The sequence below is a fragment of the Crinia signifera genome, chromosome 3, assembly GCF_055691185.1.
Source record: "Crinia signifera chromosome 3, ASM5569118v1, whole genome shotgun sequence".
Lineage (NCBI taxonomy): Eukaryota > Metazoa > Chordata > Amphibia > Anura > Myobatrachidae > Crinia > Crinia signifera.
The window spans coordinates 16,532,873-16,548,101 of NC_139219.1; the positions used below are offsets into that span (position 1 = coordinate 16,532,873).

Below are 15,229 nucleotides of genomic sequence, written 5' to 3' on the forward strand. Positions count from 1 at the left end.
ATCACACACATAGAGCCAGTCTCTGGAGCTGAAAGATTTCAATCACATTCACACCGAGACCTCATTCCACCCAAAGAGGCCAGTGCCCCCCCCCCCCCCCCCCCCCCCCCCAACCAGCAAATCTCATTCCATACAAGTGGCTCTTTTCACCAGCCAGGGAGAAAAAGACACCCCCCCCACCCTCCTAGGGGACATCATTCTTAAGGGCCCCACACACTAGAACGATTTTTTGGCCGATTGTCTGATTTCCGCCCGATATATCGGCCGATTTTTTACCGATAATCGTCAATAATCGGCCGATTATCGGTAAAAAATATATATCGGCCGATCGGTCGGAAATCGGTCAAAAAATCGTTCACGCGATCGCCCTACCAAGAGAAAAATACAATAATCATAGAAGGAAAAATTCACTCACTCAAAATGTTTCCTGATTTTCTCCGGTTCAGCGTATTTAGAAACGCCATTGATAAACAGTGTACGTTTAACCTGCGAATAAAACCAAATGAAGATAGGTATGTTTGGAGATTAAAAGATATTGGGGCAGATGGATTAAGCCTTAAAAAGAGATAAATGCAAGGGTGATAAGGAGAGATAAACGTCCAGCCAATCAGCTCCTTACTGATGTTTTTCAAACACAGCCTGTAACATGGCAGTTAGCAGGTGATTGGCTGGACGTTTATCTCTCCTTATCACCGTCGCATTTATCTCTTTTGAAGGCTTAATACATCTGCCTCATTATTAGCGAGAGATCCTGCTCACCTCTGTATAATTTGGGTATATTATATCTCGAGTATGAGAGAGTATGGGTTTCGTAACCAGCACACAATGAGACAGATAAATCAAACCCAGGTGTCTAAACCTTGACCGCATGAGGTTTAATAAAGGAAAATAAGAATTAACGAGAATAAACATTGCGTGATCATGCTTGTGTCCCCATATACTGTAGCGGACATGGTCCCTACAAGTTTAGTGAAAACGGTTCTAATTATAGTCTTGACCTAAACCCAATGACCCAGGGCCACCATACTGAAGCTACAGAGTACATGTGCGCGCATTGACCTGAATAGCCGAATATCATGCACCGACAGAAAGCCAATGTACTACACACCCGCAACCCACTTTCCTACACATACAATCCCTGCAGATGATGGAGAGCTGGGAAAAGAACAGAAGCAGAAGAGGACTTCAACATGCATGCGCCACCAAGTGGTGGATCCAGCGAAGGGCCGCTGGGCAGAGCAGAAGGCAGCCACCACCACTGTGTATGTGTATAATGCATGAGGTCCGACATTACCAGGTCATCCTCCTTGTAGCGCATCTTGGACGTGTGTCGCCTCATACTGTACACTGTCAGCAACAGGTACAGAAAAGCGAAGGTGGTGTGTAGCCAAAGCAGATTATTTCTAAGAGGAGAAAGACAAAGTGTCACATACACTCGTCGCAGACGCACAGCATATCACAGATAATTACACAGCGACAGACAGGCACAGAGTACTAGCAATAGCACTGAGAGCTGCAATACTATGAAGGACACACAACTCTCACCTGGAGTCTAGGTTGGCAATAGTGGTCCTTCCAAAGCTGTACGCATTGTTTTCTGTCACAGGGAAGATCAAAGCAAGAGGTCAGTAACTCAACGTATCACCCAAAGTGTGTCCTCTGGAAGGACAGAGAGCGGTGTGTTATCAGAGAAGCCTGAGAGTGGGAAGTTACTGAGGAGTGGCAGTCACGTGGCAGGAGAGTCCCTGTGTCTCCCATCGGTGTGGCAGGAGAGTCCCTGTGTCCCCCCCCCCCAGCAGACTCCTGTGTCCCCCCCAGCAGTGTGGCAGGAGAGTCCCTGTGTCCCCCCAGCAGTGTGGCAGGAGAGTCCCTGTGTTCCCCCCAGCAGTGTGGCAGGAGAGTCCCTGTGTTCCCCCCAGCAGTGTGGCAGGAGAGTTCCTGTCCCCCCCCCCAGCAGCGGGGCAGGAGAGTCCCTGTGTGTTCCCCCCCCAGCAGCGGGGCAGGAGAGTCCCTATGTGTTCCCCCCAGCAGAGGGGCAGGAGAGTCCCCGTGTCCCGTCCCCCCCAGCAGTGGGGCAGGAGAGTCCCCGTGTTCCCCCCCCCCCCCAGCAGTGGGGCAGGAGAGTCCCCGTGTTCCCCCCCCAGCAGTGGGGCAGGAGAGTCCCCGTTTCCCCCCCCCAGCAGTGGGGCGGGAGAGTCCCCGTTTCCCCCCCCCAGCAGTGGGGCGGGAGAGTCCCCGCGTTCCCCCCCCCAGCAGTGGGGCGGGAGAGTCCCCGCGTTCCCCCCCCCCCCCCCCCCAGCAGTGGGGCGGGAGAGTCCCCGCGTTCCCCCCCCCAGCAGTGGGGCGGGAGAGTCACCGCGTTCCCCCATCAGTGTGACGGGAGAGCCCCCGCGTTCCCCCCATCAGTGTGACGGGAGAGCCCCCGCGTTCCCCCCATCAGTGTGACGGGAGAGCCCCCGCGTTCCCCCATCAGTGTGACGGGAGAGCCCCAGCGTTCCCCCATCAGTGTGACGGGAGAGCCCCCGCGTTCCCCCATCAGTGTGACAGGAGAGCCCCCGCGTTCCCCCATCAGTGTGACAGGAGAGCCCCCGCGTTCCCCCATCAGTGTGACAGGAGAGCCCCCGCGTTCCCCCATCAGTGTGACAGGAGAGCCCCCGCGTTCCCCCATCAGTGTGACAGGAGAGCCCCCGCGTTCCCCCATCAGTGTGACAGGAGAGCCCCCGCGTTCCCCCATCAGTGTGACAGGAGAGCCCCCGCGTTCCCCCATCAGTGTGACAGGAGAGCCCCCGCGTTCCCCCATCAGTGTGACAGGAGAGCCCCCGCGTTCCCCCATCAGTGTGACAGGAGAGCCCCCGCGTTCCCCCATCAGTGTGGCAGGAGAGTCCCCGTGTCCCCCATCAGTGTGGCAGTAGAGACTCTGTGTTCCCCATCAGAGTGGTAGGAGAGACTCTGTGTTCCCCATCAGTGTTGCAGGAGAGTCCCCGTGTCCCCCATCAGTGTGGCAGTAGAGACTCTGTGTTCCCCATTAGTGTTGCAGGAGAGTCCCCGTGTCCCCCATCAGTGTGGTAGGAGAGACTCTGTGTTCCCTGTCAGTGTTGCAGGAGAGTCCCCGTGTCCCCCATCAGTGTGGTAGGAGAGACTCTGTGTTCCCTGTCAGTGTTGCAGGAGAGTCCCCGTGTCCCCCATCAGTGTGGCAGTAGAGACTCTGTGTTCCCCATCAGTGTGGCAGGAGAGTCCCCATGTCCCCCATCAGTGTGGTAGGAGAGACTCTGTGTTCCCTGTCAGTGTTGCAGGAGAGTCCCCGTGTCCCCCATCAGTGTGGCAGTAGAGACTCTGTGTTCCCTATCAGTCTTGCAGGAGAGACTTGTGTTGTTCTGCCACTGGGCATTATAATAATCTTCATGACTGCACAGGTTCTCTATTTGCGCAGTGATAACGTGACACTCACCAAGCAGGTCTCCTGAGAAGTTGACGGGAAGCACAATGCCGACAGATAATACACCCACCACCACGAGCAGGCCTATGATGTGGCGCTGGAAGGACAGGTAATGTACCGCGTCTGCACCACATTTCTCCCGGATCTCGTCGTCTCTGGGTGGGAAACAGACACATTTTGCTAACCAAAAGTTTTATCAAACCCCAGAAACCTCTCCGGAGGATTTTACCTTCCTGCCTATAGACTTCTACAAAAAACAGTCAACACGTTCTGCCCATCAGTGTCTACTGGGCTCCTTTGTTATATACAGGTAATGTAGTACACAGAGGACAAATGAACCACCAGGATCAGCCAAACTGTTCCCTATGCAGCACACTTATAACAAGGAGTTATGCATTTAATATGTAAAATATAAAATATATAAATAAAATGTGATGATGATAATAATAAGACGGCACAAGTGGTTGGCAGCGCTGTCCATATGGCACCCTCTAGAATAATACAGGGTATAAAGAACTAAACATAACAGTAACTGAACAGAACAGGTAACAGTAAGCAGCACAATCCTCAATACATAATACAGCAGAGGAGCTGTCCTCGTACTACCAGGGGCTGCTGCCGTTGGTAGAGATGAACGATTACGAGAAGAGCAGCGGTTATAGACGTCGCTGAGTAGGAGAGAGCTGTAATGGAAGTGCGAGAGAAGAGGGAAAGAGGGATGTGAGAACAGGAGGGAAGAGGGCCCTGCTCCAAGGAGCTTACAATCTAGAGAGAGGGGGAGACAGACAGGTGACATGAGTTGCAGGCAAGGAGGCCTGAAGGCAGGAAGTGAGCATGGCAGGGATGGCCAAGAGAGACGGCAGGCACAGAGAAAAGCCTCTGTACTAGGTTGAGCAGGAGGGTACACTTTGATGAACAGGTGGGTTTTCATCCACAGGTGACACAGTTTAAGAGATCCACAGATTATTTCAATTGATTCTGTGAGGAGACCTGCAAAACATGTACTGTGTGGGGTCTTGAGGACCGACTTTGAGAACCTGTGCTGTAGGGTAATGGGAGCCAGTGGAGATTTTCTTGAAGGGGCTTGGCAGAAGTGGAGCAGTGGAAGAGGAAGATGCATCTACCCACAGAGTTGAGGACAGAATGGAGGGGAGCGAGCTGGGAGTGTGGGAGGCCTGTGAGGACAGACTGGAGGGGAGCGAGCTGGGAGTGTGGGAGGCCTGGGAGGACAGACTGGAGGGGAGCGAGCTGGGAGTGTGGGAGGCCTGTGAGGACAGACTGGAGGGGAGCGAGCTGGGAGTGTGGGAGGCCTGGGAGGACAGACTGGAGGGGAGCGAGCTGGGAGTGTGGGAGGCCTGGGAGGACAGACTGGAGGGCAGCGAAGGCAGACTGGAGGGCAGCGAGCTGGGAGTGTGGGAGGCCTGTGAGGACAGACTGGAGGGCAGTGAGCTGGGAGTGTGGGAGGCCTTTGAGGACAGACTGGAGGGGAGCGAGCTGGGAGTGTGGGAGGCCAGTGACGACAGACTGAAGGGGAGCGAGCTGGGAGTGTGGGAGGCCTGTGAGGACAGACTGGAGGGCAGTGAGCTGGGAGTGTGGGAGGCCTGTGAGGACAAACTGGAGGGCAGTGAGCTGGGAGTGTGGGAGGCCTGTGAGGACAAACTGGAGGGCAGTGAGCTGGGAGTGTGGGAGGCCTGTGAGGACAGACTGGAGGGCAGTGAGCAGGGAGTGTGGGAGGCCTGTGAGGAGAGCGAGCTGGGAGTGTGGGAGGCCTGTGAGGAGAGCGAGCTGGGAGTGTGGGAGGCCTGTGAGAGCAGTGAGCTGGAAGTGTGGGAGGCCTGTGAGGACAGACTGGAGGGCAGGGAGTGTGGGAGGCCTGTGAGGAGAGCGAGCTGGGAGTGTGGGAGGCCTGTGAGGACAGACTGGAGGGGAGAGAGCTGGGAGTGTGGGAGGCCTGTGAGGACAGACTGGAGGGTAGGGAGTGTGGGAGGCCTGTGAGGAGAGCGAGCTGGGAGTGTGGGAGGCCTGTGAGGACAGACTGGAGGGCAGTGAGCTGGGAGTGTGGGAGGCCTGTGAGGACAGACTGGAGGGCAGTGAGCTGGGAGTGTGGGAGGCCTGTGAGGACAAACTGGAGGGCAGAGAGCTGGGAGTGTGGGAGGCCTGGGAGGGCAGTGACCTATGAGTGTGGGAGGCCTGTGAGGACAGACTGGAGGGCAGTGAGCTGGGAGTGTGGGAGGCCTGTGAGGACAGACTGGAGGGTAGGGAGTGTGGGAGGCCTGTGAGGAGAGCGAGCTGGGAGTGTGGGAAGCCTATGAGGAGAGCGAGCTGGGAGTGTGGGAGGCCTGTGAGGACAGACTGGAGGGGAGCGAGCTGGGAGTGTGGGAGGCCTGGGAGGACAGACTGGAGGGTAGCGAGCTGGGAGTGTGGGAGGCCTGTGAGGACAGACTGGAGGGCAGTGAAGGCAGACTGGAGGGCAGTGAGCTGGGAGTGTGGGAGGCCTGTGAGGACAGACTGGAGGGCAGCGAAGGCAGACTGGAGGGCAGTGAGCTGGGAGTGTGGGAGGCCTGTGACGACAGACTGGAGGGCAGTGAGCAGGGAGTGTGGGAGGCCTGTGAGGAGAGCGAGCTGGGAGTGTGAGAGGCCTGTGAGGACAGACTGGAGGGGAGAGAGCTTGGAGTGTGGGAGGCCTGTGAGAGCAGTGAGCTGGGAGTGTGGGAGGCCTGTGACGACAGACTGGAGGGCAGTGAGCAGGGAGTGTGGGAGGCCTGTGAGGAGAGCGAGCTGGGAGTGTGAGAGGCCTGTGAGGACAGACTGGAGGGGAGAGAGCTTGGAGTGTGGGAGGCCAGTGAGAGCAGTGAGCTGGGAGTGTGGGAGGCCTGTGAGGACAGACTGGAGGGCAGTGAGCAGGGAGTGTGGGAGGCCTGTGAGGACAGACTGGAGGGCAGGGAGTGTGGGAGGCCTGTGAGGAGAGCGAGCTGGGAGTGTGGGAGGCCTGTGAGGACAGACTGGAGGGGAGAGAGCTGGGAGTGTGGGAGGCCTGGGAGGGCAGTGAGCTGGGAGTGTGGGAGGCCAGTGAGGACAGACTGGAGGGCAGGGAGTGTGGATGAGCCCTAGGATAATGCGACAGAAACGGCTTGATGCGAGCACTGTTACGTAGTTCTGCACTTTCTTCTATGGGGTGGAACATTTTCCCCTGTTGTACGAGGTGCACCTGATGCATTACGTAGATGGATTTACGTATTACAGGATTACAGGACACAGAACTCACTTGATCCTGAAGATTGCAGTCAGCCACGAGCAGAACCCCTGCAGAAGATTAGAAGATATTACCAAACGTCTCCACTACAACAACCAGGAGCCAATTGCTGTTATCTCTAGCTGACTGGTTACACGACTCGGGCAATCGCTGGCACAGCACGGGGCAATCGCTGGCACAGCACGGGGCAATCGCTGGCACAGCATGGGGTAATCGCTGGCACAGCACGGGGTAATCGCTGGCACAGCACGGGGCAATCTATACTGCGTGCATAGTAACTGGGACAAAGCTATTTTTTTGCTGTGACATTGTTCTTAAAAGAAATAAATCTGTAAATAAATGATTAATACAATAAACATAGAATGAGGTGTATATACCGCAATGCCGGAGAAGGGACAGATCACCAGGTGAGGGGGGGGGGGGGGCTGTTGGAGACCGGTACCAGTGGTGGAGCATGGCCAGGCATATAGTGACATGGGTCCTTAATAATTAATATTATGGCACACACACAGGGTTTTTCACATACATTTCTAAAATTGTCATCATGAAACCACACCAATAGGTTACAAATCAGCTGTTCTTTGACTCTCTGCACCCCATATGTTCTCAGTGGGCTAGAAATTAAGGGGTCTCCTGTCCACTGAAGCCTGTTATTAGGTCCTCTACGATGTTCTTCACTCTCCATTGTAGTACGACAAGGAGCAAAGTGCAGGTAGAATATACCATTGCTGGTTAGGGAGCCGGGATAACACTGCACTACAATATCGCTGTCCCTCTTACCATGAGAACACCGCTCTGGGCCCTGCAGAGTCTCTGCACTTTTAGAGGCAATGTTTTATGGCAGCCATGTCCAAACTACGGCCCTCCAGCTGCTGTGAAACTACAAATCCCAGCATGCCATGCTACAGTTTTGCTACTAGGGAGTGCTAAAACTATGGCAAGGCATGCTGGGAAGTGTAGTTTCACAACAGCCGGAGGGCCATAGTTTGGACATGCATGTTTATGGTTTGCTGAAGATGTCCCATTCCCAGACCAACCTCAGTGGATGTGTGTCCGAAGACGCAGATTCTAGCTTCAGCATCCCCCCCCCAAATAAATAAAACAGAGACCACTTCCCACCTCTACGCCTGTTGACCAAAGACAAAAAAAATTGGCCAGTGTGTCGCCCAGGTGTGAATCAGGCCCTTTGTCATTGATTAATAGTTTCCTTACCATGCCATCTATCATAGGGTTAGACAGCGGTGTGAGTGGGGGTTGGATAGGGATTAGGGGAGAATGCCTCTGCTAGGACTCCTCACATGTCCTCCTGGACCTTGAAGACAATATAGTCTTCCCGGTCCCATTTCGACATGCTCCAGGCCGACTTTTTTATAATGTCACCAGTCTCACGATGACCTTATTCACGTCTTCACTAGAACAGTTGATCCAACATACCAGACACCATTTGTGACCCCGGACCATCTTCTCTTCAATCAACCAAGACTTCTAGATCCTACTCTAGATAAAGTGTGGCCAGCCTGGGGCAGGGTAATACTACACACAGAACATTATCCCTATGTAACAATACAGTGATATCCCCACTACTTACATTATCTCTTTGCTCGAAGTCCACTGAGCTGGACACGGAGGTCAGGCGCTCGTACCGGTCATGGCTATCTGAGTGCATCGCCGACGCGACACTAAAAAAACGGGAGAAGGGGGGAGATCTTACCAAGAGATAACCAAACCCTTGACGGGAGACAACCAGCCAGCTGGAGAGGATTAATCACTTAAAGCAGAAGTTAGATGTTTAGTTAGGAAGGAGCACCCGTCCCATTACACAAGAGGAACGCGACAGGCCATACAGACACCGGCAGAAGCTATAATCAGCCATGGGGCCCCCTGGGTAATTATACACCTCATAAACCCAGAGACCCAATGGGACAGGTGCTTGCTGAGAGAGAGGAGCCGCATGCAGACAGTGGTTAGAGAGGACTGATCACCACCCACGGAGATTGCACGGTTATTAGAGAAGTTTAGAGATAGGAGACGAGACACAGGACATACTATTCGTGCTCCTCCCGGAACGATGGCCGACGTCGCTGCCTGTATTCAGGGACACAAAACACTGATTATACAGAGCGTTCACTGGCGGCGAGGACGGGATGCAGCTTCAGAGCGGTCACTGACGGCGAGGACGGGGTGCAGCTTCAGAGCGGTCACTGACGGCGAGGACGGGGTGCAGCTTCAGAGGCGCTAGGACACTTCTGTGACTCTCTGTGAGCAGAGATGGGATGGTACAGGGTGGGCTGGAACCCAGAATGGGACTATACAGTTCTGTATATGGATACCAGTCACTGTGGGCAGGGAACCTCGTTTACCTGCAAAATGTTCGGTACTGAGCAGGATGAGGAACATGGCCCATTGGTGTTGATGAAGTATTATTCATAGGTTTCAATAAATAATGCCCCCCTAGAAATACATTTAATATATATCAAGGGTAACGCTGCTCCTCACCTCTATGGGTGGAATTCAGATGGCGCCCAACAGAGCAATTCAAGTGCTGCTCCACTAGGATGCAGACAATCGCAAACGCGGACATCACTGCGGAAAAGCAAATGGGGTTTTCTTGAGCGCTAGGGGCACGTGTGCTCTGTATTGTACAGAATGCTGCCCTCTGGTATAGGGATGCAGCCCATACAGAAAAGCTTTACAAAAAGGAGAGAGCCAGTGGGCGCCTTCTGTACACTAAAATATTTTAATCAATAATACACATAAATACAACACAATTCGCAAAAAACACTTGACAAATACCTTTGCATGCATTCAAACAGAGTAAAAAATATTTTGTAGTGGTAGTACTCAGGCGAAACGCGTTTTCGTGAGGAGCTATATACTGAACACTGCAGCCAAGGACCTGACGAACACAGCACTGTCACTGTGTTACCTGACTGATATTGGTATCATCGGTCCCCGGCCACGCTCTCCTGCAAGGATCTGATCCCCGTGAATAGGTACCTTCAGCCACTGCGGCGTATACCATCACAACCGGCAGCATACAACAGAGACGGTGCGGCAGACGCCGGCAAACAACAACTGAGGCGCAAGCTCATTACAGTGTGAAGGTGAAGCCAGGGGAGCCAGTCCACTCGTATCTACGAGTGTCGGGTCTGCTGGAGTGACAACTATCCAGCTCTGTACAGCACTAAGCACTGACGTGTCAATCCTGCGGGAGATAGTGCTACAATTTACAGCACAGGTGCCATCAACTACTATCGGGCACGAAACAGTGAGCGATAAACAAGTGGTCCATCCGTCCCGGTTTGTTCACTATTGCACAGCTCTTCCCAATAACAACTTGGAGAGATTTGGACCTGTGATGGGACTATAATAACTGGCCACCACACCATCCAATCAGGACTTGGTAAATATCGGCTGCAGTTCGGTTTTTTTATATATTTTTTCTATTTTTTTATCTTTTCTGCAATTGCATTGAAGTAAATATTTTAGAGTACTACCACTACAAAATATTTTTTACTCTGTTTGCATGCATGCAAAGGTATTTGTCAAGTGTTTTTTGTGAATTGTGTTGTATTTATGTGTATTATTGATTAAAATATTTTAGTGTACAGAAGGCGGACATCACTGCGGGCCTGGCACCGTCCAACATTCCCCAGTGCCGTCACTGCTGGCCCGGCACCGTCCAGCACTCCCCACACAATGTGCATGGGTAACATTTAAAAGGTCATATTCACAGCGTAGTGAGAACAAGGCCCTAAACTGTGCATTAAACGTCCCGGCACAGAGATGATGGAGGTAGGCTAAACAAGGGACACCAGCCGCCGCAGCCCCATCACTAACGATCGTGTAACATTTGGGTCAGGATAGAACCTGCTGGGGGTGACGGGAGACTCCAGCATATAGCGCACAACCTCCTCCTGTAACAAGGCGTTACCATCCCCCAGTGCCGTGCCTCCTCCCCAGCAGTCCCGGGCTGAAGTCTGCTGCCGTGTCCGAGGGGTTACAATGATAAAGGACCTATTACGGAGAACTTACCTATCTGCGTCGGTGACCAGTGCCAGCCTCCCATAGTCCCATGCCACTTTCCTCAGGATGGAGAAGAGAAACAGGAGACCCTGTATAGATGGGCACAGAGGCGGCACATTACTTATCTATGAATGCAATACAACACAGACGCACCAGCCTTCTCCAACATATTGTACTGCGGTCACCACTATTTATTTCATTTATTACGTTTCTTATATAGCGCACACCTATTCCGCAGCACTTGAACGTGCAGGCCAACTGGGAACAACATGGTGGATCTTTTATATTCATGTTACGCTTTTAGTTTAATTTCATTACTCGAGACATATTTATACGCACACATAGCATATGAGCAGAAGACGGAGTAATTACTACAGCGAGCAGTTCTGTAAACACAGACATACCTGTACATCAGTGCTGGACGCGTTCCCAACCGTCAAAACGCCGACAGCCAGGTGCCCGACAGCCACCCGCTATTTTCCCTCGTGGGGGTCCACGACACCCATAGAGGGAGAATAGAATAGGTGGCTCGTGTAGCGAGCCACCATGCCCGCAGCATGGCGAAAGCAGCGAGCCCGCAAGGGGCTTTTTTTGCACTCGCCATGCTGTCTGAGTCCGGGCAGTCGGGATCCAGACGTCGGGCTAAAGCTGCCCATACACGGAGCCGTTCGCCGGCATCCGTTTTGTACTGTGCGATGCGCGCTGCCGCGCATCACATAGTACGGTACAAGAAGTATGTGCTGCACATACTTTTTGTACTAGCTACACATCGGATCGGTTCGCAGTGCATGCACACTGCATGCACTGGGGATGCGATACGATCCGATGTGTGCTGTTTAAGTACCAAACGGATCCGTTAAACGGACCGTGTATGGGCTGCTTAAGGACTGTCTGGATCCCAACTGTCGGAGCCCCATACTACACCCCAATGTCTTATATATTCGGTGTTTGATAAGACCCCAAAGGATTGTTTCTATGCTGCCGTCCGAACAGTCTAGAAGGTTCAAATATAAAAAAAGAGAGGAAAGGGACTGTATTGAAGGGCGCACTGTATATATAATAAAATGTAACTTCTTGGTAATTATTAATAATTCCCTTATCCCCCCCTTATTATTATATTATACAGCGCTCGCTTCAATGCTGTCCTTTTCCTCTCTTGTTGTATAGAGGAATAGCAGTGTCTAGTTTTTGTTTTACATGGCGCAGGGCGGTAACATAAGGAAGCCCTCCGCAAGGACGCCAAGCGGAAACGATGGCAGAAACAGATTATATTTAATAAGAAAACGCCCTGCTGGCATCTGGGATTGCGTCTGCTCTGTAATAAAGCAGCTGATGTACAGACACACCGCCGAGGCCGGTTCCACACTGGAAATCGCGTAGGACATGTTGCGTTATCTAGGTCTTGTACTTACAGGTGGGGGAGGTCAATGTAGGACCCTCCACTGACCCCACCTGCAATTAATGCCAGTACAATAGCTAGAAGAGACCGCAGCAAGAGCAGGAGCGCAGGTGGTCAGAATGCAGTATATTAGCTCAACGGTTAAAATATCGACATGTATTGTGTCAACATTGCCAATATCTGAAGTGATGGTATGCCGACATGCAATGATGTCATTATTCCACGCGGCTGTGCTAGGGGTTGCGGAGATATGTAGACTTATCCTAATCCTGGGGCTTATGCCCTGGCGAATGTTGCAGATTGCAGCTAAAGTTACAAAACTGCGGTTCCGGCGTTAAATAGTCCACTAATGTTTGCATTTGGCAAAATGTCAGAATTTCACTTGTCGACAGTTAAGTCGACATTGTGAACATGTCGACATTTTACTAATGTCGTCATAATATCTGACTGAGATTAGCATTATAAGAACCATTGGTCCAGCCCGTACAGCGATTTCTAGTGCCCTTGTGTAACGGACCTTACCCAGGCCCAGGCTTGCTGGAGGGGCCCGACGGGGGTCTTGGTCAGCACAGCACATGCTGTAGGTGTGTGCTGCTGCCGCTATGGGGGGGGTTCATGTAAACATGGTGGCATGGCGATTAGCATTGCAGATTGACAGTTCTGGGGTCAGGAGTTAAATTTCAATAACCTAAACTTTGTATGGACGGACGTGAATAACAAATATCCTCTGTAGAGCGCAGCGTAATATTCCAGCATTTCTAAAAAGTCCAGGTCTTAAGGGTAACCATGCTTGGTCACAGGTAAGACTGAAGTTATCTGTACACAAGCATGGCTATGCTTAAAACCAGGAATGTCAGGGAAGATTGTGCTACATACACAGGGTGTGACCACTAGAGGTCAGCAGAGAACATCCCGACCAGCTCAATGATCATGATATTTGGAACGTCTGAAAGCTTAAGATCTTTGCGGTGCATTACAGAACATTACATGCAGGTTATGGAGCATATTATGGGCTCCGGTGATTACACCCCCACCAGCTACAGCAGGGATTACATTAAAGTGGCTGATTAGCAACAATACAGCCCACAGCTGGTGCAAACGGTAATTCAGCATCGGAGGTCTCTGAAGAACCCATCACTCACCAGGAAGCACATGAAGTCTAGGGCCAGAACGGTTGGCACCCCTCCGAACGGTAGGCCCTGCAGTACGGTGCTTCGGATGCGGGCGCTATAGCAGTAATCCTTGGTGGTGACATTGGCACAGTTTGATCCTGAGCAGGAGGAAGTGGCTGTTGTGCCCATAGATGCCAGGGAGCCAAGGAAGAAGGGCGTCATGGCTACTGTATCATTCTCCGACCTGTGAGGAAACAGAAACAGCAGGTGTATTAGAGAGTAGTAACGGACTGGGAGTGGGCCCTACCTCAGGGTGTGCCACGGGGTCTAAGGAACCCACGTCTCTGCCCACTGCAGCAACACATTGATCCCTACCTACAGAGCAGAGACCGCTGGGAACAGTGGTGCCCTATTCCAAAAGGCTCATCTGTACACAGACACAATGACCCATGGGAGGGGGGGGGGGGGGGTCACACCTGTACACAGACACAATGGCCCATGGGGGGGGGGGGGGGGGTCACACCTGTACACAGACACAATGGCCCATGGGGGGGGGGGGGGGAATCTCACCTGTACACAGACACAATGGCCCATCGGGGGGGGGTCACATCTGTACACAGACACAATGACCCATGGGATGGGGGTCACACCTGTACACAGACACAATGACCCATGGGGGGGGGTCGCACCTGTACACAGACACAATTACCCATGGGGGGGTCGGAACTGTACACAGACACAATGGCCCATGGGGGGGGTCGCACCTGTACATAGACACAATGACCCATGGGAGGCAGGGTCGCACCTGTACACAGACACAATGACCCATGGGGGGGGGGGGGGTCGCACCTGTACACAGACACAATGACCCATGGGAGGTGGGGTCGCACCTGTACACAGACACAATGACCCATGGGAGGCAGGGTCGCACCTGTACACAGAAACAATGACCCATGGGGGATGTCGCAACTGTACACAGACACAATGGCCCATGGGAGAGGGGGGGGGGGGTCACACCTGTACACAGACACAATGGCCCATGGGGGGGGGGTCACACCTGTACACAGACACAATGACCCATGGGAGGTGGGGTCGCACCTGTACACAGACACAATGACCCATGGGAGGCAGGGTCGCACCTGTACACAGAAACAATGGCCCATGGGGGATGTCGCAACTGTACACAGACACAATGGCCCATGGGAGGGGGGGGGGGGTCACACCTGTACACAGACACAATGGCCCATGGGGGGGGGTCACACCTGTACACAGACACAATGGCCCATGGGGGGGGGGTCGCAACTGTACACAGACACAATGGCCCATGGGGGGGGGGGTCACACCTGTACACAGACACAATGGCCCATGGGGGGGTCGCAACTGTTCACAGACACAATGGCCCATGGGGGGGTCGCAACTGTTCACAGACACAATGGCAAATGTGGGGGGGGGGGGTATCTCACCTGACCCATGGGGAGGCAGGGTCGCACCTGTACACAGACACAATGGCCCATGGGAGGCAGGGTCGCACCTGTACACAGACACAATGGCCCATGGGAGGCAGGGTCGCACCTGTACACAGACACAATGGCCCGTGGGAGGCAGGGTCTCACCTGTACACAGACACAATGACCCATGGGAGGCAGGGTCTCACCTGTACACAGACACAGTGACCCGTGGGAAGCAGGGTCGCACCTGTACACAGACACAGTGACCCGTGGGAGGCAGGGTCGCACCTGTATACAGACACAATGACCCGTGGGAGGCAGGGTCGCACCTGTACACAGACACAGTGTCCCGTGGGAGGCAGGGTCGCACCTGTACACAGACACAATGACCCGTGGGAGGCAGGGTCGCACCTGTACACAGACACAGTGACCCGTGGGAGGCAGGGTCGCACCTGTACACAGACACAATGGCCCATGGGAGGCAGGGTCGCACCTGTACACAGACACAATGACCCATGGGAGGCAGGGTCGCACCTGTACACAGACACAATGACC

At 53.3% G+C, this 15,229-nt stretch overlaps 1 protein-coding gene across 3 annotated transcripts in view; it reads right to left on the reverse strand.

Moving 5' to 3' along the window:
• TMEM63B (transmembrane protein 63B) overlaps positions 1–15,229 on the reverse strand; it is a 62,062-nt gene that overhangs the window by 22,664 nt on the left and 24,169 nt on the right. For 2 of the 3 annotated variants that reach the window (XR_014471554.1, XM_083175399.1), the window contains exons 2-10: positions 13,257–13,470; positions 10,725–10,804; positions 8,736–8,774; positions 8,278–8,368; positions 6,702–6,739; positions 3,449–3,591; positions 1,546–1,597; positions 1,295–1,403; positions 416–486 (exon numbers count right to left, since the gene is read on the reverse strand). Coding sequence is in view for 2 of the 3 variants with exons in the window: in XM_083175399.1 (XP_083031525.1) it covers positions 416–486; positions 1,295–1,403; positions 1,546–1,597; positions 3,449–3,591; positions 6,702–6,739; positions 8,278–8,368; positions 8,736–8,774; positions 10,725–10,804; positions 13,257–13,448 (815 nt within the window). In the remaining variant the exon portion in view is untranslated. The remainder of the gene's footprint in view (positions 1–415; positions 487–1,294; positions 1,404–1,545; positions 1,598–3,448; positions 3,592–6,701; positions 6,740–8,277; positions 8,369–8,735; positions 8,775–10,724; positions 10,805–13,256; positions 13,471–15,229) is intronic. The other variant, XM_083175400.1, reaches the window with a different exon arrangement.